Here is a 23938-nt window from a genome sequence, read left to right as displayed (position 1 = left end):
AGGCAAGATTTATCAAAATACAAATAATATACCACTACAATGGCATTAGAAAACATTTTGTGGGAGATACACAATATCTTGGATTCATTTGAAATATATATTTCATGTATAATTTCCATATAATTAAATATCATACTAATATCTATGTATTGCCCATTCTCGGGGTAGCAGTTAAAACTATGTAATGTGTTTATAGCCACAAGTTCTCATTCCTGGTTTAGAATTCATTTTGTGGCATTTCTTTACATGAATCATGAAATATTTTAGTCTGGTCTAGCGGTAAAGGCCTGTATTCCAGTTATTCTGGAAGCTAATGCTGGTGGGTCACAGGTTCAGGGCCTGCCTGGCAACTTAGCAAAAGAGACTGTCTCAAAATAAAAATTCAATATGTTAGTGCATTTACATCACATTCATAATCTCTTAGTTAAAATTCACTCAAAATATGAGGTCTTGGTGTGATTTATCCTAATGAGCTATTTTTCCAGTCAATGGCACTTTATCTGAATATGGAAAAGAGCAAAGACACCTCCTCCCCACAGAAAGCAAAGAACTGATGTTGGTTTCTTGGGTGGGGAGGAGTGGTGTTTAAGGATCAACCTGCGGTGATCTCACCTCACATGCCCCGGGTGATACTACCTTTCCTTCAGTCTTGTTCAGCAGGAAGCAGGGCTGCGACTGGATTGGCCTTGTCTGCCCCCTGAGAGGTCAGGGGAAGTTGTAGCGAGCAGGTGCGGCTGTGCCCTATTTCAGTAGAGCTTGCCAAGGAACTGAGAAGGAGAGACTGAAAAAGCCCAACCTCCCCTGTAGAAAACACTCGAGGAGAAACCACAAGAGCTTAGGTTTTTCCTGGATGACAGCTCTTTTGGGTACAAAATACGGAATTTTCTTACATGATCTCATCCATCGTGTGGGGGACCACTTAGAGTGTCAATGGCATGCAGAATTCTGTCATCTGGTACCCAGAGGGGCAGTCAGCTGGCGTCTAATTAATAAGGTGGGAGGTAATTTATAGGTAAGATGGCCAGCCTCCCCATTCTTAGACGATGCTGAGGAAAACAGCCAGCCACGGGCCAGGAGACTCTCCAGTTGGAGGGGATGTTTGCTATTGACGCCTTTAATTTTTACCAAGCTGGGTGTAGGGTGTTCTTTGATTCTGAGCATCCTTTGCTACTCTGACTTTAGTAAAACTCATACCTTGCAGACAGTAGGACATCTGTATGCTCAATTCTCTCCCCAGTTAGATGAGCCCATTGTAACATCTTTAGGGAAAGTGAGTCACCTTGGAAAATGGATGTTTGAAGAGATAAACTATGACTTCCGCCTTGCTTTTAAGACGATACTAAATATAAACATAAGGGAATGTGGCTTTCAGTTCCCCAAGTAGCCAAGGCCTAGCCTTGACCTCCTGTTCCTCCTGCCTCTACCAATCCCAGGTATGGTATAACAGGAGTGTGCCAACTCAATTTAAGGATGTAGAAAACCCTAATCATCAGGAAGGCTAACAATGGAATATGATACTCCTTATCAAGAGTGCTTCATTAGTGACTTTAGTGACAATAAAAAAACTTCTTTAATATAAAATACGTTTATGTATTTTGTCCTGAGACTGATTATGGGCATACTCACTTGAACAAGTTAGGCGGGTTATTTAGTTGTTTTTAGATAGTAACTCATGTACTCTGGGCTAACCTCAAGTTCACTGTACAGTCTCTGAAGATTACTTTCAGCTTCTGACCCACTTGCCTCTGGCTTCAGGGTGTTGAAGTTTCAGGTGTACACCACTACCACCACTCTGGGTACTGGGGGGCAAGCTGACAGCCTCTTGCACCTTAGACAGACCCTCTACCAACTGAGCCACGACCATACCTTGTTCTGCTCATTTCCCCCCTTGAGACTGTGTCTTGTTTTACCTTGATTGGTTTTGAACTTTCAAGTTCAAGTGAGCCTCCTGCCTCTTTCCTTAGTAGCTTTGAAGTTAGCTTTGTTACTTTTTTTACGAGTTATTTATTATATATGTGATAGTGGGCTTTTTTGCATGTATATATAAGCACCGTAGAATATCAGAAGGCATTAGATCCCCAGATCTCCTGGATCTGGTATTATAGATGGTTGTGAGCCACCAACCATTATAGATGGGTCCTTGGAGCCAAATTCATGTCCTCTGTACGATTAATAAGCGATCTTAACCACTGAGCCATCTCTCCAGCCCCTTCATTACTTTTTGAAAGGTAAGGTTTGAACCGTGTTTAAATCCTTACCACTGTACTTACATTTATTAAACAAAGCAAAATCCCTCTCATCAGTTCAATGCCTAATTTTTAATATCTTCTACTCCGTCATCATGGATACATGTCTAGTTCTTTGTCAACTGAACACAGAAATACCTGAAAGATAATTCTTTGGTTTGTTTTCAGAACCACCTGTTCCCATTGCTCCACCCCAACTTGCCTCTGTCGGAGCAACCTATCTGTGGATACAGCTCAATGCCAACTCCATCAATGGGGATGGACCCATTGTGGCTCGTGAGGTCGAGTACTGCACAGCCAGTGGGAGCTGGAACGATCGGCAGCCGGTGGATTCCACAAGTTACAAAATTGGCCACCTCGACCCAGACACAGAGTATGAAATCAGCGTGCTTCTCACCAGACCAGGGGAGGGTGGCACTGGATCTCCTGGGCCAGCCCTGAGAACAAGAACCAAGTGTGCCGGTGAGTACCAGGAGTCAATTTACTGATGGCCATGGTCTCCCTTGGTGTTGGTGTCCGTATTGGATCCCACAGCTGGATGACACTCTTTCTACAGCTCTGCCTGCATCCCATGCAGGTATAAAAAGACTCCTTAAGATGAATCACAAGTTAGCACTCAACTTTAGGGCCCATGACCTCAAGAACGTCTATCTTTCAACCTGTCTCTACTTCTGTTTTCTGTTCTTAATTTACATCTTGCTTTGGGTACCACACAATTGATACTGGGATGGTCCCTAAGGCTTCCAGAGGCTATCTACTTTAATGATATCTGCTAATGGGTCAGACACTTCTTCCAGCCCCTCTGCTTTCTGTTTCTATCTAATTAAGGGCAATGCTGGGAAATGATAGATTCTCTCAGAGAGCTTGGAGCTGTTTCTATTGATGGGTATGTGAGGCATGGCTGCTGGCTAGTGACCAGGAGCCTGTTGACATCATAAAGAATTATTGGTGGACTGTGTGTAGTCTTTGGGTTCTTGGATTGCAAAGTCTTAGTTGTGCCAAAGCTGTTTTGCAAGCCGCATAGGATAAGGTTGATGGACAACAAAACGTAACATTTTATGGTTGCTAGAAAGAAGAATCTCTTACAAGTCAGAGTTGTTTCTGAGTGGTGACTGTCTGGGAGGAAGGAAATCCTTATGGCGATCTCATAGTGAGCAGGAAGCCTTATACTGAATTGTGTGCAGAGAGGTGAACCCATGGAGTTTGACACATTAACGTAATGCTTTAGATAGTGTCAGGTAAGAGGGCAGTATTGATGCTTCATTTCTCTAAGTTTTCAAAGGCCAGTGGGTGCTGTCAAGGGATTTACTGTCATAGTAAGACTTGGATCTCAAATATAATGTGTCTGTGTACAGCTATGTGTATAGTTAGTTATATGTACGCAATTGTGTATATGTATAGTTGTGTGTGTATGCCGCTGTGTGTATAGTTGTATGCAATTGTATGTGTGTACAGTTGTATGTATATACAGTGGTGTGTATATTCAGCAATGTGTACAGTTGAGTATGTACACGGTGTGGACAGTTATGTTTATGCATCTAGTGCTATGAACAGTTGGATATATACAGTTTGTATATGTATATAGTTGTGTGTATGCAGTTGTATTGTGTACAGTTGTGTGTGTGTGTTCAGTTGTGTGTGTTTGTATTTACACAGTTGCGTGTATGTTTGTGTGTACGCAGTTGTGTATGTGTAGTTTGTTCATGTACACAGGTGTATGTATGTGTGCGTGTGGAATTTGTCTAGGATATCCTTCCTCAGAAATCTTGCATCTTGAATTTTGAGACAATACCTCTCACCGGGACCTGGGTCTCGCCAATTAGGCCAGGCTGGCTGACCAGAGAGCCACAGATATCTCTGTCTCTACCTCCCTATCTCTGGGATTACAAGGACTCTTTCCCAAGCCTGGTTTTTAAGTGGGTGCAGGGACTGAACGTGGGTCCTCATGCTTGTGTGCCAAACACTTCAGCATGGAGCTGTCTCCTGAGTCCCATGACGTCAGTGACCTCTGACAGTTGCACTTGTTTTCATGCTTATCTGTGATGTGGATAATACTAGCTATATAATGAAAGGCTTCTGTGATGGGAGGAGGTAGCTACTCCTCTCTGTGGGTATAAGGATAAGATTTAGAATGTGGTAAGGAGTTGCACTGCTCTTGCAAAATAGTGGCAGTGAATTCTTCTATAAAGTCTATGAGCTCAGTAGACCCAGAAACTGGCAAGTGTCTAGTACCAGGAATGGTTTCTCTCTTATTGAATGGGCCCTAAGTCCATTTAGACAGCTGTTGCTTGCCGCCGACTTTTAAGTGCCAAGTCTTGCACCTCTAAAAATATCTAGCCATGCCGGTGATCATTATGGTTCCTAGGTGTCGCTCCGGGTAGAACTGCTTGTTTCCCTCTCTTTGCACCTTACATAGTATTTTCTGGAACCATAAAGGGTAGACCACAGGAAAGAAGCTTTGAAGTCAGATCCAGCTGGAGTCAGCCAATTCATATACCCTAAGTGTGTGGTGTCTTTGCAATGGGGCCCCACCCTCATTCGCTGAGAGGCAAAGATGACGTTGAAAATCTGCATTATTTTGGGAGTGACTTAGACTACCCTGACCAGCTGCTCAAAACTAGAAAATGGAAAGACATCATGTGTTCATGGCTCAGTGGAATTAGTATTATGACCATCCCACCTAAAACAGTAGACAGATTGAATGCAGTCCTGACCAAAGCACCCACAACATTCTTCAGAGATAGAAAAAAAAATTCTAAAGTTCTTATGGAAGCAGAAAGGGTCCTGTATTGCCAAAGCAATCTTTAACAAAAAAGAATAATGCTGGAAGGATTGCTTTTCCAGAATTCAAGAAATATTAGAGAACTCTAATAATAAGATCAATATGGTACTCACTGCACGTACTAGCTATGTGGGAGCCTAGGCTGTTTGTATGTTCACCTTACTAGACCTGGAAGGAGGTGGGAGGTCCTTGGACTCCCCACAGGGCAGGGAACCCTGACTGCTCTTCAGGCTGATGAGAAAGGGGAAGTTGCTTCGGGGAGGGGAGGGAAATTGGAGGTGGTGACGGGGAGGGGACAGAAATCTTAAATAAATAAATAATAAATCAAGGAATGGGTAAAAAAAATCAATATGGTACCAATCCAAAGAGAGACATATAAGTCAGTGGAAGACAGCAGAACACCCAAACATAAATACTCATAACTATGGCCATCTGATGCTTGACAAAGTATCAAGGGGTGGGGGGGAATGAAGGAAAGGAGGAAGGAAGGAAGGAAGGAAGGAAGGAAGGAAGGAAGGAAGGAAGGAAAGAAAGAAAGAAAGAAAGAAAGAAAGAAAGAAAGAAAGAAAGACAGGATATTTAACAAATGGAGCCAGTGAAACTGATGGCCACAGGCAGAAGAATAAAATTAGACCAATGTCTGTCTGTCTTCACAAAAATTGGATTCAATTAGATCAAAGACTTCTATTTGAAACCCCAAACACCAAAAGTGCTAGAAAAACCCATCTTGTAGGCAGCCAAGATATAGGTGTAAACGGGGCTTTGTGAGCAGGACACGATTTACCAAGAAATTTAGGCCAACAACTAACAATTGGCACTTTATATAACTAAAAAACTTCTGTGCCACTAAGGAAGAAATCAGTTGAGTGACGAGAATCCCACAGAATGGGAGGGAATCCTTGCCGGCTACACATCGGACAGAGGATTGACAATCCTGCATATACAAACACAAACACACACACACACACACACACACACACACACACAAAGAGTAAACAAATGACCCAAATTTTTTAAAAAAACAATATGGACTAGGGATCCAAACATAGAAGAAAGAAAAATGGCTGAGAACTACATGAAGAGGTAGTCATCATCCTTACCCATCAGAGGAGAGCAAATTGCACCCGAACCAGAATGACTAAAGTCACAAAACAGCTGACAGCAAATGGATGTGGGGAAAGGGGAGCCCTTATCCACCGTTCACTCCTTCACTGAAAGGATAACTGGTACAGCCACTATAGAAATCAGTGCAGAGAATCCTCTACGTGCCAAAAGTAAAATTACCACTGCCCCGGCTGTACCACTCCTTGGCATGTGCCCAAAGGACTCCACATCACACATGACCCGGCTGTACCACTCCTTGGCACGTGCCCAAAGGACTCCACATCACACATGACCCGGCTGTACCGTTCCTTGGCACGTGCCCAAAGGACTCCGCATCATACCCCACAGATGCATGCCTAGTCATGCCCATTGCTGCTCTCTGCGCAGCAGAGAAACGGAAACTCCCTAATATCCGCCAACATATGAGCAGACAGTGAACATGCGAAACATACATAATGGAATATTATTCAACTGTAAGGGAGAATCATGTAAATGCGTGAAACTAGAAATGATTGTATTGAGTGAGGTAACCCAGACCAAGAAAGATGAACACCACATTTTCTCTCGTTTGCAGTACCAAACTCCAAGTCCTCAACTCTGAGTAAATACCATGGAACCCCAGAAACCAGGAGAGGGTAAAGGAGCGTGGGGAAGGGGGATCTTAGAGGGGATTAGGAGGACACAAGTGTTAGGAAGTGGATATAGACTTACAGGGTGTCTGACTGGGGGCAGGCAGAGAGAAGGCCTGGTAGGAGAAGGAAAGAAAGAAAGCAAGGTGCTTTTGAACCTCAAGGGATCATATGATTTTATATTTGCTGATAGCATTTTTCAAAATCAGGCTTGCTTCCGGGGCTGTTGTTGGTTTTACACTTGTCTTCTGAAGTATCCAGAGCAGAACCTCTGTTCTTCATGTGAGATTGTAGAACCCTCATAAGACCCTGTCCACCTCCAAGTGTGCCCCATAAGAAATAACTTCAACGCTATTCTAATCAGCTCTGTTTGGGGCACACAATATATTACTTCCTCCTGCTTCTGCTGGGAGAGGGCACCTGATCTGCCTCATCCCCATCACAGCCCCATCCACGTAGCATTCCAGGTCCTGGTTTTGTTTCGATTTTTTCATCTTAGTGTTGTGTCCAAGCATTTCAGCTATTGACACAACTCTGTGTTTCCCCAGTTTTAATGCATGCATATATTTTTAGAAAGCCTTTTGATAGCTCTGCAGGGTGTGTAAATGTATGGCTTTCAAAGAGACAGGGCATCTTTTACAATAGATTGACAATCCCTTTGAATAAATGAAAACCCATTTTCAACTGATATTTGCACACTGACTCAGGTCCCTAAAAGAATTAATCTTCAGTTGATGGAGGGATTCCAATAACAAGCAACCTCATATCCACTCTGCTTGTTGCCTGCTCGTGAAGCTCTGCCCAGTGTGTTCCTAGTGTGTCAAATACTGACAGAGAATGTTTTGAAAAGGCTGCAATTGAGCGGAGTCGACCTTAGAAAATAGAAGGAAGTATGTTAGGTGAGAGAGAGTTGAAGTGAGAAATGAGAGAGGAGGCATGTTAGGTGGGTGACGAAATTGAAGTCACGAGACTCCTTGCTGTACGACGCAGGACAGCTCACCTTTCTTGACCTGAGACTTTTGAGCCAATGTGCAGTTTGGACTGGTGATGGCTGTTGGTGGTCCGTGTGGCATTGCTGAAAGAGATGGGGAAAAGACGGGTCCTGCAGTTACAGACTGAGAGCTAGCTCTTTGTCCAAGGAAGCGTTTCCATGTCTGGTGAGCACCTTACAGCATTTACAAAGAGAGAGTCATGGACCTTCAAAACCCATGAGCCCCTCTCAGCCTCCCCCAGCAATGTATGAAAATGCCTTGGGACAGTTTGTGGATGAAACTGAGTGAAGAACAGAAGGGACGGAAGGACGTTTGCTTGTATGGTTGAAGTCAGCAAGAATATTGATGTAGAATCGGAGCAATGTTAAAGCTTATATGAAGAAGCCAATGGGGATGCGGCTGAGACACACATGAACCCCCATCACAGTTTGTGTAAATTGTCCTTGTAAAGCAGAAGTTCTCAACCTTCCCAATGCTGCGACCCTTTAATACAGTTCCTCTGCTGTGGTGAACCCCAACCCTAAAATTATTTTCAAGGCTACTTCATAACTGTAATTTTGCTGCTGTGATAGATCATAAATATCCTTGTTTTCCAGTGGTCCTAGGCGACCCCTGTGGAAGAGTCGTTTGACACCCCCCCAAAAGGGGTCATCCAAGTTTGAGAACCACTGCTGTAAAGCTTTGACCTCTCTCAAAAAGATAACTACCATCATCTCAGGTTGTACTAGGAAAACAAAACACCAGTATTGTAGGAGGCGACAGCATTCTACAGTGTGGGTGGGCTCCCACAGAAATCAGTGCATTCATTTCTGAACCCTGCATCTTCCACAACTCTGCCCAAAGACACTACCACCCAGGGGAGATAAGCCAGGATCTAGTAGGTCCACAACCGTTGATCGTGGCAAAAGGATGACAAGACAAGGTACCTTACGCAGTGGGCAGGGACTGATTTGTTGATCTAGAACCTGACATTATAGAATGCGATTCTGGTGTTGACAATGACAGAGTGAGCCTGACCTTGAAGATGTCATCAAACTGGAGATGCTGTGATTCATCTGTTCGTTACTCTCTGTCTCCAGAAGTGATCCATCATCTGTTTCCATCCTGCAGATCTTCCGATTTCATTCTGACTTTATCCATGCTCAAGAGCTCCATAATCTTGCTTGTCAAGCTCTGAACACTGGTAGAGTTCTGTAGTGACCTTTTCAAAAGCGTGAGGCGGGAGCATCATGGTTCCATTTTATTATGACCACAGGAATAGCATTTGAAGCCTGTCTCTTACTCCAAACCTAGATTTTGTGTTAGCAAGCCACTTTGTGGGTGAACCCACAATGTGAATGTGGATACTATAGCCAACTTCCTTAGTTGTCATCCTCCTGTGTCTGCACTGACTGTGCTGCAGCTGGCCCTGTGGTCATAGGAAAGCCACTGTCCTCTATGCAGCTACCAAACAGATAATCACGGTACAGCTCCTATGGCGTCATTGCAAGGCCACCGCTGTAGCCGCCGCTGCTTTCTGGTGCAGAGCAGCTGCAGAGACAGGGCTGTAACTATAGCAACCAGTCAATCAAAGTACACTGTCATTTGTTTTAGCCATCTGACTTTTCTCTCTGTGCCACCAGACATCGAACCCAGGGTCTCACATACATACAATTGGTGTGTTCATCACTGTGTTTTACATCCTGCTCTGGTTTTACTTCCTACCTTGATGCACGGTTTTATTAAGTCATGCAGGCTGGCTTTGAACTTGCCATCTTCCTGCTCCCACTTCCTCAGAAGCTGGGATTACAGACCTACCCCACCAAGCCAGGCCTTAACTTGTTCACTCAAAAGAGTTTGATGTTGAGGACCTGTTTTTTTCTCCCAAGATCCTTTAGAAGTGTTTTACATACTTGAAATACTTGAGTACTTGAAACTAAAACCTGAGAACTGCTCTTTGATGTCAGGGCTCACAGAGTTGCCTAGCGTTGAGAATTCAGTTTTGACAGACTTGTGGAAAACCGTTTGTTTTAGCCAGTCTGTGTTTTGGTGTCTGTAATGCACTGAGCTCTGTCCTGTCATGGTGACACCCATGAAACTGTATCTAGCTTGAGCCCTGGTTTCTACCCATCCTCCTCCCCAAGGCTCATGGATACATTCTCATCACTGGGTCAGATTTCCATGGGGATCATGAGTAGCATCTCTCCAGAGCATTGGCTGTTTGTATTTCTGGCGGTTACTTCCAAGTGCAGGCACAGGCTCTCCATGGGAACATGTCCAGTCGCCCTTTGTTCTTGCCCACTTCTTCATCTCTGAACAGGGACCGAGCCAATCCCTGCCCACAGCATCAGAAATGTAGATGAAGATCAGGATATACCCTTTACAGTGAGGTTCTTTGAGAACAGTAAAGTGTCCTACCTGTATGAATTATGTTTTCAAAGACAAGCATAGTCAGAAGCTGGCTTCAGGGTAATTGTACACACCCAGGGATTTCCCAGCTCTACAGTTGAGCCATAGTTGAATAACTTCAGAGAATTAAAATTACTTTAGCATCCAGTTAAGCAAAATGAAGGTTAGTGTGTGATTTCTGTTAGAGCATATTATATTCGTAGAATTTGGAGCATCCTTTTTACCCCGGGCCATCTAGTGATAAGTAATTGAAGTAATAAAATGGATAATATTGTTAGACTTGTTTTCACAGTTGACTTTGTGGGTGTCTTATTTGGGGACATCACTTTCCATGTATCCTGGTTATTGGCCAGCTGTGGTTAAGTGACTTGCTAATAACTCGCCCTGGAAGTTAAGGAATACCGATCTCTAACAAAGGGATAATTATAACTGGCAAGCTGGAAGAAAGCTGAACTCAGGTCCTCGGGATTAATATAACTAAACATGTTTGGGAAAAATGAGTAATTATAACTTTAAAAAGTACTCTTAATCATTTAAGTGTCAGGCATTTTGCCGAAGGTGGAGATTTCTGATGTTATGTTTATATATTTGGAATACTAATGGTGTAAACACACGCACACTCAAATTCATATGAGTAAAGTACAACATCAGGTAGTTATAAATGGGGTTAAGACAGAGGAAGAAGCCATTTTCCTTCTTCATGGTTGTAAAATACACAAAACATAACCCTCGTCACCTTAACTGGGTCTAATATCCACTTGGGTAGTGGTGGGTCCATTCAACAATCACTGAGCTGCTTTCCTCTTATACTGCGCTTGCTCACATGAAGGCCACACTGGCCCCGGACAGCCCCTGCAGCCCACAGTTCTGCCTTTTCCCTCTGAACGCACGGTCTACATGTGCTATGCATCTGGAACCCTGAAGGATTTGTCTTAAGTGACTTATCCACTTACCAGAGTTCCCAGCGATAGCCACCCTGTCACACAGATTGGTTGTGCTTTTTGGTCCCCCCCCATGGGATTTTTTTATGACCTATTTTTTATGACCTATTCTGAGTTGTTAAGCACTGACTTTGGCTTTTAATTAATAAGTCTTTGCTGAAAAGTCTGCCTTGGTGTTTAGATAAATTTCAGTGAGTCAAACGCAACGTGCAGTTGGGATGGAGTTGAAACCCAGCAATGCTGGAGTGATGCGTACAAGCTGAGTGTGTCTATTTTATAAACCTGGTATTTTATACTAAGAAGGGGGGGGCATGGGTTTTCATGCTCTCGTGCAGATGTACGTATGCTTGTGGTTTTTTTCTTTTATAGACTTTGTTCAAGTTTTTAAATAATTGCAGTGAGAACGTCTGACTCATTACATTAAAATTCATATTTGGTGGCATAGTGCTACATAGTCTCACTGTATACAAACATCCTCAGCAACACAAAGTGTTGAACAGGCCAACTGTCCTTTGCTTCGGCCTGTGGGAAGGAAGCAAGGGCACAGCCTACGGTGCTGTGCGGTTTAGCCTCTCTGCTGACTTTCACAATGGCAATTGTCCTGTTGCACCTGAATGCATCTATTTGTATAGTTGTTTTGTGTCCTTGACAGGACTTCTGTTGAACAGACCGTGAAAAAAGGACTGAGTCCCTTCAGGGTAGGGCTCCACACTCCCACCATGGGGGTTTGGCTCTTATTACAACTTGAGAGCCCAATCTATGTTTTGCTGGAAGTGGTGAAGGAATGTTGTGGGCCATTCTGCCGTACTCCTCTAGATGTCCTGAGATTTGGGAATGCTGGTTTTGCAATAGAATTTTCTGTGCCCTCCGGACACTAGAGTGACTCCTTTTAAATAAATATGAATTAGATTTGCGTGATAGAAATGCGTAATAGTGGGTTTTTAGCAGGGGAGGGGGGAGTATATGGAACTCAGACCCTGCTATGCTGTCCTTCTCCTGATGCTGGCCTCTCTCCGCTTGCATTTGCTCTTTGCTCTTAGTCCTCCTTTGAGGGAGAAACACCGATCTTCAGTTAAGTGCCTGCAGAAGACTAGCTAGCTGTTTATCTCTTATCAGCTGTCACCCCCATTACAGTATGTATTGTACTCCTGACCCATGGAATTTGGGGGCAGGTAAGAGTTGATTTAATTATGACTGTTATACAGGATGGATAAAGGCCAGTGATCTAATGGAACAGAACAGAACTCATTTATAATTTAAGTTTATTTGCCAGGGGAAAAAAATTAAAGGTGTTCTAATTCTTAAATGGCTCTGCCAAAGGGCAACATGTTTTCAGTGCATTTGTAACACATTAAACTATTAAGAAGCTTTTAAAATAATCAACATTAAAAGACCGTTAGAAGGAAGTTCGCTATTAGAATGCAGATGTAAACACTTTTTGCTTTGGATGGCATCCCACTGTGTCTGCAGGTCAGGACAGAATTCAGGATGCAGGGTGGACCAGAGCCTTCCGGACAGCTGTTTTTGCCCCCCAAGACTTACAGCTAACACTTTGGTCAGGGCGGGGGTAGAATGGACCAAAGGTAGCAATTCTGTAGGAGGGTTTGGGTGCCCCTTGAGTGAGTGTAGGCAGACAAGCAGCTGTTTTTGGAGTTATTGCTGACGTCTTTGGAAAGGGCAGTCGGTTCTCTGCAGGACCATAGACCTCCTCGTGCCTGCAAAATGAGCACAGTACACTACTGCTGAGCTTTTTATGTGCCGCTCTTAAAGCCTCAGAAGACTGATTTCTACATAGCTCAGAGGAAACTGAGGGGCAGAAGAAAATTATGAGGAGCTAGGGATGGCCAGTGTTGCAGCCTGGGACGGAACCCCGTTGTTTGTGTGACAGCACTCAGACACTGGAAAAAATCACAGAGATCTTGCAGACTGTACTTGCCATGTCTGTCCGTTAGAAACCTACTTATCCAGATGTTTGCTGATGCTATAGTCTAACAGCTTCCTGTGGAAGCACTGTTGTGATTATTCCTTCGCTGAGGAGCAACCGCTGTATGATGAGTATGGGCCCAAAATGAGTGGGGTGTTTGAGAATGGTTCCATTTCCTGCAGTGATCCCTGCAATAATCAACCTGTATGCAGGAAAGGTGGACTTTGGCCCCTACTTTCTGAAGACTTGGGTTGTGGTTGGCTGACCCTTCATCTTCAGGCCTATGGCAGCCCAGGACATCATGGTAGGGTGTTCTGTGTGGTCCAGGGAATGATGTAAGATAGCCTTACTTTTGCTTTCAAATGAGTAACTTCCTTAAGCACGTAACAGACAGAAGTTAAAGAAGAAGTGACAAGTAGAAGGTTGATGGAAACAACTGGTAGACTGTGGAACATTGTCCCATGGGGGAGTATCGACAGTCACGCTGATTGTGAGCTTGGCCGTCAGAAGCCTCTGGTTTCCTGTTCCCATGGCATACAGTTTTATACCATGGAGCGAATATAATAACCTCTGTTGGAAATGCTTTAGCCTCTAGCTCTTTTCAAGGATGCAGTGTTTTGAAAACCTTTAGCTGTTCACTGTTTTTCTTTCTCCCTGTCACAGAGGTGTGGGGGGGTGTGTGGCAGCTTGGTTCAGGACAAGGAATTTTGAGGATACTTGAAATGAACATGTAGGGGAATCTGGGTAAAGAAAACTCTTCTCCCAGATCCCACTTTGAACAGGACTAAACAGTGCATGATGGTGTACCAGGATATTTTATACCGGAGAACATGGTACATGCATGCCTCATGGCAGTGGTACACCTCACAATGGGAACCGAGGTACACAGAAACAACCGGAAAATGGCAGCGAGGGACCCTAGTGATCTGACTTTCTTCCACTCGCCTCCCTATTCAGGGTTCCATTATTCTTTCTGTAAGGCTGCTGGCGGAAACCAAACCTTGAACACATGGACCATTGGTGACTATTTCAGATCTAAATTGTAATGACATCCTTGAACTCTGTGAGACTCTGGGCCATCTAAATCATTCCTAAATCGTCTGTGCATTTAAGGAAGAAAAAGATTGATAACAAAATGGTTCCTGTTTAGATGAGCTCAAACGCTCTAGTTGTTCATAAGCTTGTTTATAAGTTTACTATGCTGGGGCCCCCAAGAATAATTATCTTTTCTGCATACTTGTGGTTTTTGGTGGAACTTGGAACATAATTTAGCATTATGATTTATCACGGAGATTTTTACTCAGCCTTTGCCTTTATGAACATCTAGAAAACATGCTCTTCTACAGGGGTTCCATCATTTCAGCCTGGTTGGCTTGAAGTGAGTGCTGGTCTGACTCCTAACAGCTAAAATCCCCCCCCTCAACAAATTATTTTCCCATTCCTCAACCTTTTTCCTGTTCCTTCTATCAACTTTGAACCAATACTGGCAGCTTCTTATCAAGAATGGGGAAATTACACTTGCCGGTGCAGGGAAACGATTTGGCAGTGTAACCTAGTAACGCAGTGAGTCCTGTGTAGACCCCCTGTCAAACTCGGATCAGTGAACAGAATTGATATATGCTATCACCGAGGTTTTATACTGCTCTGGTGAGGACTAAGAAGCTGAATGACTTGGGGCTTATGTGATGTACATATATTAAATCAGATTTTGCTGTAAAGAAAATAATGCATAAATGTATGTCCTCAAACAAAATCCAAGAAATGAGCACATGTTTTGGAGAATCTGGGGGAACATGCTGCTTGTATAATTTCAGTTGTTATCAGGCTAGGAAATAGCTTATTAGCCAAGGAAGGGGGAACCTGTGAGAGCTTTATTCCTGTGTGTGTGATATCGCTATTCTAGACCAGTGGACTCACTTCAGTACATGATGAATCTCATTAGCTCTGCTCACTTCCATCTTTAATGCCCCAGCAACTACATCAACCAAACTAAGTTTGGTTAGAGCAGTAGGACTTGGGTATCTTAGGGGATGATATGAGCATGCTCATTCGTGCATGGGCTTCTGGATGATGGAGAGCCCTTGTTGGGTGGGATTGGACACTCAGTCCAGATGCTAGGGACACAGGACATTGGAACACGTGGTAAAGTCCTTCCACAATGAGGATTGCTCCTGAGCCACCAGGAATGGTGAATCTTCATTGACAACTTGTCTGAATTTAGACACCCCTCCATATGACTAGGAAGACATTTCCCAACAGATTTGAATGAGGAGGGAATATCCACCCTAAATGTGAGTGGCTCTATCATGGGAGCTGAAGGCCCAGACTGAATAGAAGGGAGAAAAGAGAAAACCAGAGGGACGTGAATATTCCTTGTCCTAGGCTTCCTGGTCTGCTCGGGTATAAATGAGGATAAGTATCCTTCAGCCACCGCTGTGGGCATTGCGTCACTCCTCTGCAGTGACGAACTCTATTCTCAAACATTAACCAAAATCAGTCTGCCCTGAAGTTGTTTCTTACCATGTATTTGGTAAAAAGCAACGACAGAAGCCACTGATACTTTCCATTATCATGTGTCCCTACTCCAAGGGTCCTATCAGGATATCTGTGTCATCAGAATATTTAGGAAAAGCTCACTCCTACTGAACTTGTCCGTGTGTTTGGTGCTATGCCTGCACAGAGCCCACACCAGTGTCGTGCATTGAAAAGTAGCTCCTATGCCTTGTGTGCTACCTTCCTGTAACTTGCCAGACAAACCATCCCCCAGGCTGTGTGTCCTCATTCATGGGGAACTTTTTAGAACATACTCAGCAGCATTTGGTCTTCTGCTAGAGTCCCCGCCCCTACTTCAACAATTGTTGGTCTTTTCCAAGACTAAATTAACAAAGGAAAAATGGAAAATAAATGAGAGCTGGAGTTTCCCCAGCAGACAGTTGATGAAAGCCTGAACGGTAGCCATGTTCCCTGGTTTGCAAAGCAAGTTTTGCAGATTAATTTTAAGGATAAAAAGAACTGGTAATTTTAACACCTATTGGGTTAAATTGGAAGTGAAAGGAAAGCTTTAAAAATGAATAATGCATATAACTGAAATGAAATCTGCAAATACATGTGTATGCCTATTGTTAAAGCAAGAAGGGTAATAGAACTGTTTGATCAAAATTGCTGATCTTCCAGTCCTATTGTTAATTGTTTTGGATGAGCAACGTAAGCCATATAACTATCCAAGCACTGTTTCTATTGATCAGATAGCAGTATTTCTTTCTTACGGATAGGGGCAAATGCTGGAGACAGCTGTTTATAGCTCCCTTGGAAATCCTTTCTAGCATAATATATTACTAGAATAGACACAAATATGAATACATCTTCTTGTTGCGTATTACATGTTGCCGTTTCATTATCTTGTGGCTAGACTATATTGTTCATGATGTAGATTATGAACTTATGATAAATAAAGCTTTATTTATGAATGTTTATTTTTCATCAGTGATTTTCTTTAATCATTGAAGTCATAAAAGAAAAATTATGTGGACATGTATGATGTAAAGGCCAAAGAATTCACCCATCTTTCTGTAGGTCTTTTTCCTGGGGCAATGACCATTGTTAGTACTTAGGTTAGGCAGCTGCCCACCACAGTAACCTGAAGGTCACAAAGCAAAGCAGCCAGCCACTGGCTTTTACCTCTACCTCAGTCAGAAATGATGATCCTGCCCTCAGGAGTCTCAGAATGAGACTCTGAGTGAGTCCCGTTTTATATTCCTCTCTAGGGCTGGCTACTGGGCTTAAAGCTGTGTGTCACCACTGCCTGGTCTGGAAGGCTGACCAGTGGGGCTGTTGTACTCTCTGATCTTTAGGCAAGCTTTATTTATTAAAATGCCAATGAAATATCACTTCCCAAGTTCAGATTTGAGTTCTCTACTTCTTGCTCCCTCTGTCTGTTGGATGAGTCTGAGTTTGTGCATGCCTGAATCTGTTTGTTCCTGTACCTGCATCTGTCCTTGTGTGTAGCTGAATTTTGTCTTGGTATGTTTATGTGACTGTCCCCAACAGGTGCTGTGTTCTACCTTTATTGAAGAGCACAGAAAGTGTCACGTGGGGAAGGAATGGGATTCTTCATGGAAATCTCTAACAGAGTTTCGTATCTATTAAGTCACTGACTCCAACTGAACCCAACTGACTCAGACTGCAAACATAGAATATCCTCCTAAATGGTTGTTTTCAACGTTTGTGGTAGACTTTGGGAAGTTGCTTTCTTCTGCTGTATTTGCAATTTCAAATACAGAATAAATGATACATATGCATTAATCTGGGCCAGGGGCATAAAGAGCCCATGATTTAAGATTAACCAGCTATGCATTAGCTTAGGTTGTAAAAGCTGATTGCATGGGAAATCCAAGACAAGTAAGACTGATTATTACCTTGTTTTCTTAAAGGCGGGTTAAACAGACAGGCTGGGTCCACAGTGGGACAGCAGGCTGAAGTCTTGAATGACCCCAGAGTACATTATTAACCTTGCCTGTGAGAACTAGGACAAGTTCCAGTCTTAGAATGGAAGAGCCCTTTCTGGAAAAGCTGGTCACCTCCCCAGGCCATTTAACTTTGCCCTTGTGTCTCATCATAACAGAGAAAGAGCCTGTAGTTAAATGTACCAGTTGTGTCATTTTCGGTTGTTCAAATATGCTGGTGTGTTAGTAAACAGTCACTGAAATCTAAACCATCCTAGTAAATTAATTTCTTTTGTATAAATCACCAGAGAGGCAGTTATTCCTCCCAATGGAGTCAGAAAGTTTTTAAGATTTTCATAAATTTTACTTTCTATTTTGAGATGTTTTTTTTTTCCAAATTTTCATTGGACATTTTTAGCTAAGTTTTATACTTAATATGTTAAATCACACAATATTTAATTGAACATATTAACTATAAGTTAATTAAGTAACATTTAATTAATGAAATTGTCGTCAGAGAGAACTGTGGGGCCAAGGGAACTTCTGGGGGAGATTCCTTTTTCTTCTTAGCATCGTTCAAGGCAAATGGTCCATGTTCCCTCGGGACACTAAGTGATGGGAGGTTTGGGTCCCCCAGCTCCAACATCAGCACCGGGGAAAGAGGAGGAGCCAGGAGCCAGGAGCCAGGAGCCATCACAGCTGAGCGCACAGGTCCTCAGGGTCAGTCGCTCTGCTCCTCCTCCTGACAAAACACGTGACAGAAACAATTTAGGGGAACTGATTTATTTTATTCCCCGTTTCAGTTAACACTGTCTGGGAGACAAGGTAGATTTAAAGTAAGCAAAGGGATTTTACAAATTTATTAGGACATTTGAGCTGCGATTAGTAACGACTCAGTTCAAATGAGCTCATCAGTAAGGATGGTTTCCATAGGCTTTGATTTATTTAGTGCCTTTAGTGCCTGACCAGGGATGGATTTTCACCAGCTTCTATGACAAACAGGGCCTGGTGGTGAGTTGCCCTCAGGCCACAGGCTTTGTTATTATTAGCAGAGGGAACTACAGGTGAGTTTCCTGAGCATAGAACAAAACTCCTTTCTTTCTGTCCCTTAGGTCCTTTGAAGGCTAATAGTAATAATAACTGTCCCTTTCCTGAAGTGTTTAACATAATGGGTTCATTCCTGAGCCTAAACACTTGAGACAAGATAAGAAACACAAAGGACAGGCTCCAGAGAAACTCACAGACTTCAGAGTGACGCTGCTGTTGCTGGGTGAGAATTCCTGAAGTGGGCATTGAGCTCATAGTCATGTGCCACAAACATATACCAGAATGCAGAATCCAGAGCAGAAGCCACACTGGATGTGCAACCGAGTATGATAGGAACACTCATTTGTTGCCAATGGGAAGATAAAATGGTATAGCCATTGTGGAGGGTGGGCTGCTCTTACCATACAGACCAACAAGTATGCTGTGTGGTAGTTATCCAGAGGACCTAAGAAAGTATGTCTATGACAAAGCCTACATGTGGGTCTCTCTAGCAGGTTTATTCATAAGTGCCCAATTTAGAAGCCACAAGAACGCCTCTCGGTATGTGGATGGATAAAGAAATTGCAGTCTGTACAGACAGGGCAGCAGTATTCAGTGCTCTAAAGAAATGATCGATCAAGTCACGGAGGCACGGGAAACTCAGATGCACATAACTAAGGGAAGGAAGCCCAATTTGAAAATCCCAGGATACCTGGTTTTGCTGATGCTATGGGAAACGGGAACCAATAGAAATGAATGAGGTAGCCGGGGATTAGGGGGTCGGGGGGGGCAGAGTTGGGAAAGCACAGAGGTTATTCAGGGGAGTAAAATATTCCATAGGAAACTGCGGTGATGGATGTGTGTCTCTGTACGTTTACCACAACTCCCAAAATGTTCCCCACCAAGACCGTGCCCTGATCTGAATGTGGCTCTCGGTAGTGCGACAGCATATGTTTGTCACCTGTGACAAAAGCTCTCGTGTCAGTGGGACGATGGTGAGGAGGACGCTGCATTGGGTCAGCGTGGCCAGCACAGGGAACTCTGTGTGCCCTCTGCTGTACTCTGCTGGGAACTGAAAGCTGTTCTGGGCAATGTCAATGAAAAAGGGAAAAGAAAAATGACACATCCTTCAAGGAGAAGGAAAACATTTTGGACGAGGTAGCCAAGAGGGTCCAGTGTGCTGGAGATGTGAATTAAATGCCATATCCAAAGTCAAAGGAGTACTGAGAAAATGGGATGAGCTTTATATGTGATCTTGTCTGCGTTCCTTAAAGACTGTCTGAATCAGAGCTGAGTTCTGCAAGGAACCTTGCTTTTCTCTAACCCAGAAAGCTTGATTTTAGTAAGGATGAAGACTATTTGGCAATGGCAATCGGTTAGGAGTTGATTCTTCACACTCTGGTTTTCATCATGAGTCTAGTTACAACAGAAAGTTTATATGGCTTCTGAATTGTAACTATGCAGGATGCCATTCTTTGTTATTCTTGCGTACTTATTATTTTTGAACACATCTTGCAATCAGAGATGCTGTGGTGGTTTGAAAGAACATGGCCCCCCAAAGGGAGTGGCAGTATTAGGAAGCGTGACCTTGTTCGAGTAGGTGTTGGAGGATGTGTGTCACTGTGGTAGCCAGTTTTGATGTCCTTTTCTCAAGCTTCCCTCAGTGTGACAGTCAGTTGACTTCCTGTTGCTTGCAGGATGTAGCACTGTCAGCTCCAGCGTCACATCTGCCTGCAGGTCACCATGCTCACCGTCATGATAATGGCCTGAACCTCTGAAACTGTAAGCGGGCCACCCCAGGTCAGTGTTTTCTTTATAAGAGTTGCCATGGTCATGTTGTGTCTTCACAGCAGTAGACACCCTAAGTAAGACGGACACTAACAGCCTTAGTGGTGGAAAGGTTTTAGAGGTGTTTGTCTGGTGAACAGTTTTGGGAACTAAACATGGTGTCTCTGCCTGAAGCATGGAAGAATTTGCATTCTGTCCATGACAAGATGCTGGGTCCCTCTGGAGGAGAAGGCAAGCAAGTTTGCCCTCTTCTGTGATTTTTTTTTTTTTTCTGGTGTAGCAAGGTGATCTTGAAACATCTAATCTATGTGAAGTTCTCAGTGATGTTCCTTTGGGTCATTGGGTCAGGGGAACAGATAGGAACTTGAAGCTCCTACCCTTTGCTGTGTCTGGATTGAAAACTGTGTCTCGGGTGCAAGCATCTCTCCTCCTTGGCCAGAATCCATGGAACTAGCAGGTTTGCATGTTATGTAGAAAGATGGCCAACATCTTGGACCCTTCACAGTTTCAGGTAGAATACACTTGAAAGAAAAAAAAATGGGTTTGTATCTGTTTTTATTGGGCAGACTCTTGCCACCTAGACTGGTATTCAACTCGTAACTCCCATTCCTCAGCCTCCTGAGTACTGGCATTACAGCCGTGCACCACCACACCTGGCTACAATGGAGGTCTTCAAAGTTTATTCTGTTCAATGGGAAGAGAGAATCTGGACAACTGGAGTGACTTACCGAGTCACACAGAAGTCTGGTGTGCAGCGAGTCTTCTGTAGAGACGTCTCATCTTGTGATTCTCTGCCCATGTGACTTTTTGTCCTATTGTGAAGGAAAGCCTATAGTCCTGATTTGGCACTGATTCGGGAACATGCCCGGACAAAAAGGATCTCTTGTGTCAAGCCAGAGCTAGATAAAATCTACAGAAACCAAGAGGGGTTATTAGTTGTACAGAACATAGAGCTGTAAGCAGACAAGGACATTCAACATGATGGGGTGTTTTATCTGCCAGGGCCATTATCAGTGTCTGTCCTAAGAGCTGCTGGGAGGTTATAACCTGCTCTTAGGCTTCCGTTTGTTTGCTTGTTGCTCTGTCCTTTGCGGACGGATAAACATTTATTTCAAATCACTAAGTGGAACTCTGATTGACTGCTAGGTCTACATATGCTTCCTAGACCAAAGGCCACATATCCTCATTAAAGCGGTCAGTTTTCTGGTCTCGGTGGTTGAACTCCCTCCTGTCAACCTTTTCTGCCCTCAGGAAGTACACCTGGCAACTCTTGACACGTCAGCATCTATCTTTCTCCTTTTTTTAAAAAGCAACACACTATTTACTGTGGACCTGTTGGTCTTATTCTGTACTCCATCAATAGTATCTGTCCCCAACCCTTGTAACATACTGATAGACCTCAGCTTTAATTATGAAAAAGTTTGTGTTGTAGTGTTATGATCAGGATTTCAACTATCAGAAAAGCTCTGTGGATGTAGACCCGAATATTTTTCTTACAAATGTCAACATAGTTACAAGGTTCATTTTTGAAAACACAGAAACATTTTCTTTGGATAAGCAACATTTCTCCCTGGAAGCTGACCAGATAATGGTGGGGCAGATAACAATACCTTCCCTTTCCAGATCAGGAATCAAAAGTTCCCAGAGGTCAGGTGACCTTCGGCTTTCATCCAAAACTTGAGATCCCATTCCTAATGTGCCTGATGGCCAATGTGGTTCTCTCTGTTGCCTTAAAGTAACCGCTCATCTCAGATTGACACAAATATGTGAAATCCTTGGAAAACTTGATATGGTGATTAACAATCAAAGAGTTGACCTGATGCTGGGTCCCCGAGTAGGAGGCCTCCAGGAACTTGTGAGCCAAGTGTACACAATGCTTCTTTCAGGAATCCTAGCCTCCTGCCAAGGAGGAGGATGTGCCTTGCAAATGCAACTTCTTCCAGAGTCTGAAATGCATTTCTAGAAACTTCAGCCCATTGTCCCTGACAGTATCAAACTTTCCGAACTCCATAGCAAAGTAAACCTTCATTTCAAAATTAACTTTGAAGTTGGGAGATAAAAGAAGAGCTGTCGAAGGTTAGTGCTCACATAGATAGACTAAATACAGTCTTTCAAGAAGTCTGGAGAGCTTATCAGAATTCACAATAAGGGTGAGTAACAGATCCTCTACAGCTGAAGGCCTCAGCACTGTGGACCAGTGGCATGGGGCTTAAAGCCTCTTAGCTCAGCCTAACACATATCAGAATCAAAGCCTTCTACAGGGTTTTGAAATGTGTTTCGTTGTCTCAGAAAAGAGAAGAGCAGCCTCTGTACTTCCGTGTACCTGGTCACCTAGGAATATTTCCTGGCCTGTGGCCCCAGTCTACCCTTTAAGCAGCGCAAGGGGCCTCACTCACCTCTGTGATTGCCAGCTGTTACCCCGACAGTACATCCAGCCCCTCTGTGTTGGTCAGAAGCTTGTGTCTGCATTCTCTGGAGCAGCAGGCCTAGGTCCTCAGCCAAAGCCGTCCGCTGGAGGTGTCTAGCTTGGCAGAGCCCAGAAGCAATGGCTGAGCTATGGTGCCTCAGTATCAAGGAGCAACTGCACAGAGAGATTGCAAACTGAGCTGGTGCAAAGGAAACAGTGGGCGATGCCCAGTACCCAGTCCTCTGGGAGTGTTCTGGGGCAGGGACTCTAGTTAGAATGGTGTGCCTTCAAAGTCAGCTGTTGGCATCCTAACTCTGCCACCTCCCATTGTGATTGCATTTCAGAGTCTGGAAAAGGATAATTAGTTGAAATGTCCCAATATGATAAAACTAGTGTCATGGGTTTAAAATACCCTAAGCCACAGAGGCAGTGGATACACTTACCCCTGAGTCCACAGTAGCTTAACCTTCCCTACTTTAGCCACTCACCGGCATGAGCCAACTGTTGGGAAGAACCTTCCTACACAGAACCCACTTTCTAATAGAGTATTGAATGTTTCTGAAATCATTAAATATATATGAAAACTGAATAGTTAACGTTTTGTACCAAAATATGGTAAGAAAAAAATGATAAGGTTGAAGCAGCCTGAGCCCGGGACAGTCTGTTTAACTGTTTATATCAGTTGTTCAATAGTTTTACAAGGGTTGGTTTTTTTTATGCAGAGGGAAGTGGTCTTGGCTGTGATTATGTGAGCTGGCGGATGATGGTGAAGTTGCTGTTATAAAAAAAAGCAGCGGGATATATTCAATATCTGTGATTGCTTTATAATTATTACTAAGGGGCTTCAGAGAAGGCTCAGCAGCGCTTGAGAGGCTCTGAATTTGGTTCCCAGCATGCACCTGGAAGCTCAGAAACATGTATAAATCCTGTTCCAGGGGTCTGGTGCCCTCTTCTGGTCTCTTGTGAGCTCCAAGCATACACACAGTGTATTGTATACAGTAAAAATAATAATATGCATAAAATAAAAGCAAACTTTTAAAGAATAAATAAAATTATTAAACACAAGCTATATTGTTGTTAGTTTGTTTCCTTTTTTCCTCTTTGCTCTTTGGGAGCCGGCACCCAGCTCCCAAATAAATACACAGAGACCCATTCTTACTCAAGAATGCCCCTTCTTTGGGTCTCTGTCTCTGTCTCCTTTCATCGCCTGATGAAGGTTAATATTCAGGGGGATGCCTATATGTTTGTCTTTGGATTCACCTTCTTATT

At 43.5% G+C, this 23938-nt stretch overlaps 1 protein-coding gene across 9 annotated transcripts in view; it reads left to right on the top strand.

Moving 5' to 3' along the window:
* The window catches only part of Ptprm (protein tyrosine phosphatase, receptor type M), a 699101-nt gene that overhangs the window by 318230 nt on the left and 356933 nt on the right, over positions 1-23938 (top strand). For all 9 annotated transcript variants that reach the window (XM_013353950.2, XM_013353949.2, XM_013353948.2 and 6 more), the window contains exon 7: positions 2415-2708. In XM_013353950.2, coding sequence (XP_013209404.2) covers positions 2415-2708 — 294 coding nt within the window. The remainder of the gene's footprint in view (positions 1-2414; positions 2709-23938) is intronic.

Source organism: Microtus ochrogaster, unplaced genomic scaffold (assembly GCF_000317375.1).
Source record: "Microtus ochrogaster isolate Prairie Vole_2 unplaced genomic scaffold, MicOch1.0 UNK20, whole genome shotgun sequence".
Taxonomy (NCBI): Eukaryota; Metazoa; Chordata; class Mammalia; order Rodentia; family Cricetidae; genus Microtus; species Microtus ochrogaster.
Note: the sequence above shows the minus strand (reverse complement) of the source record. Positions and strands in the feature narration are given on the sequence as shown.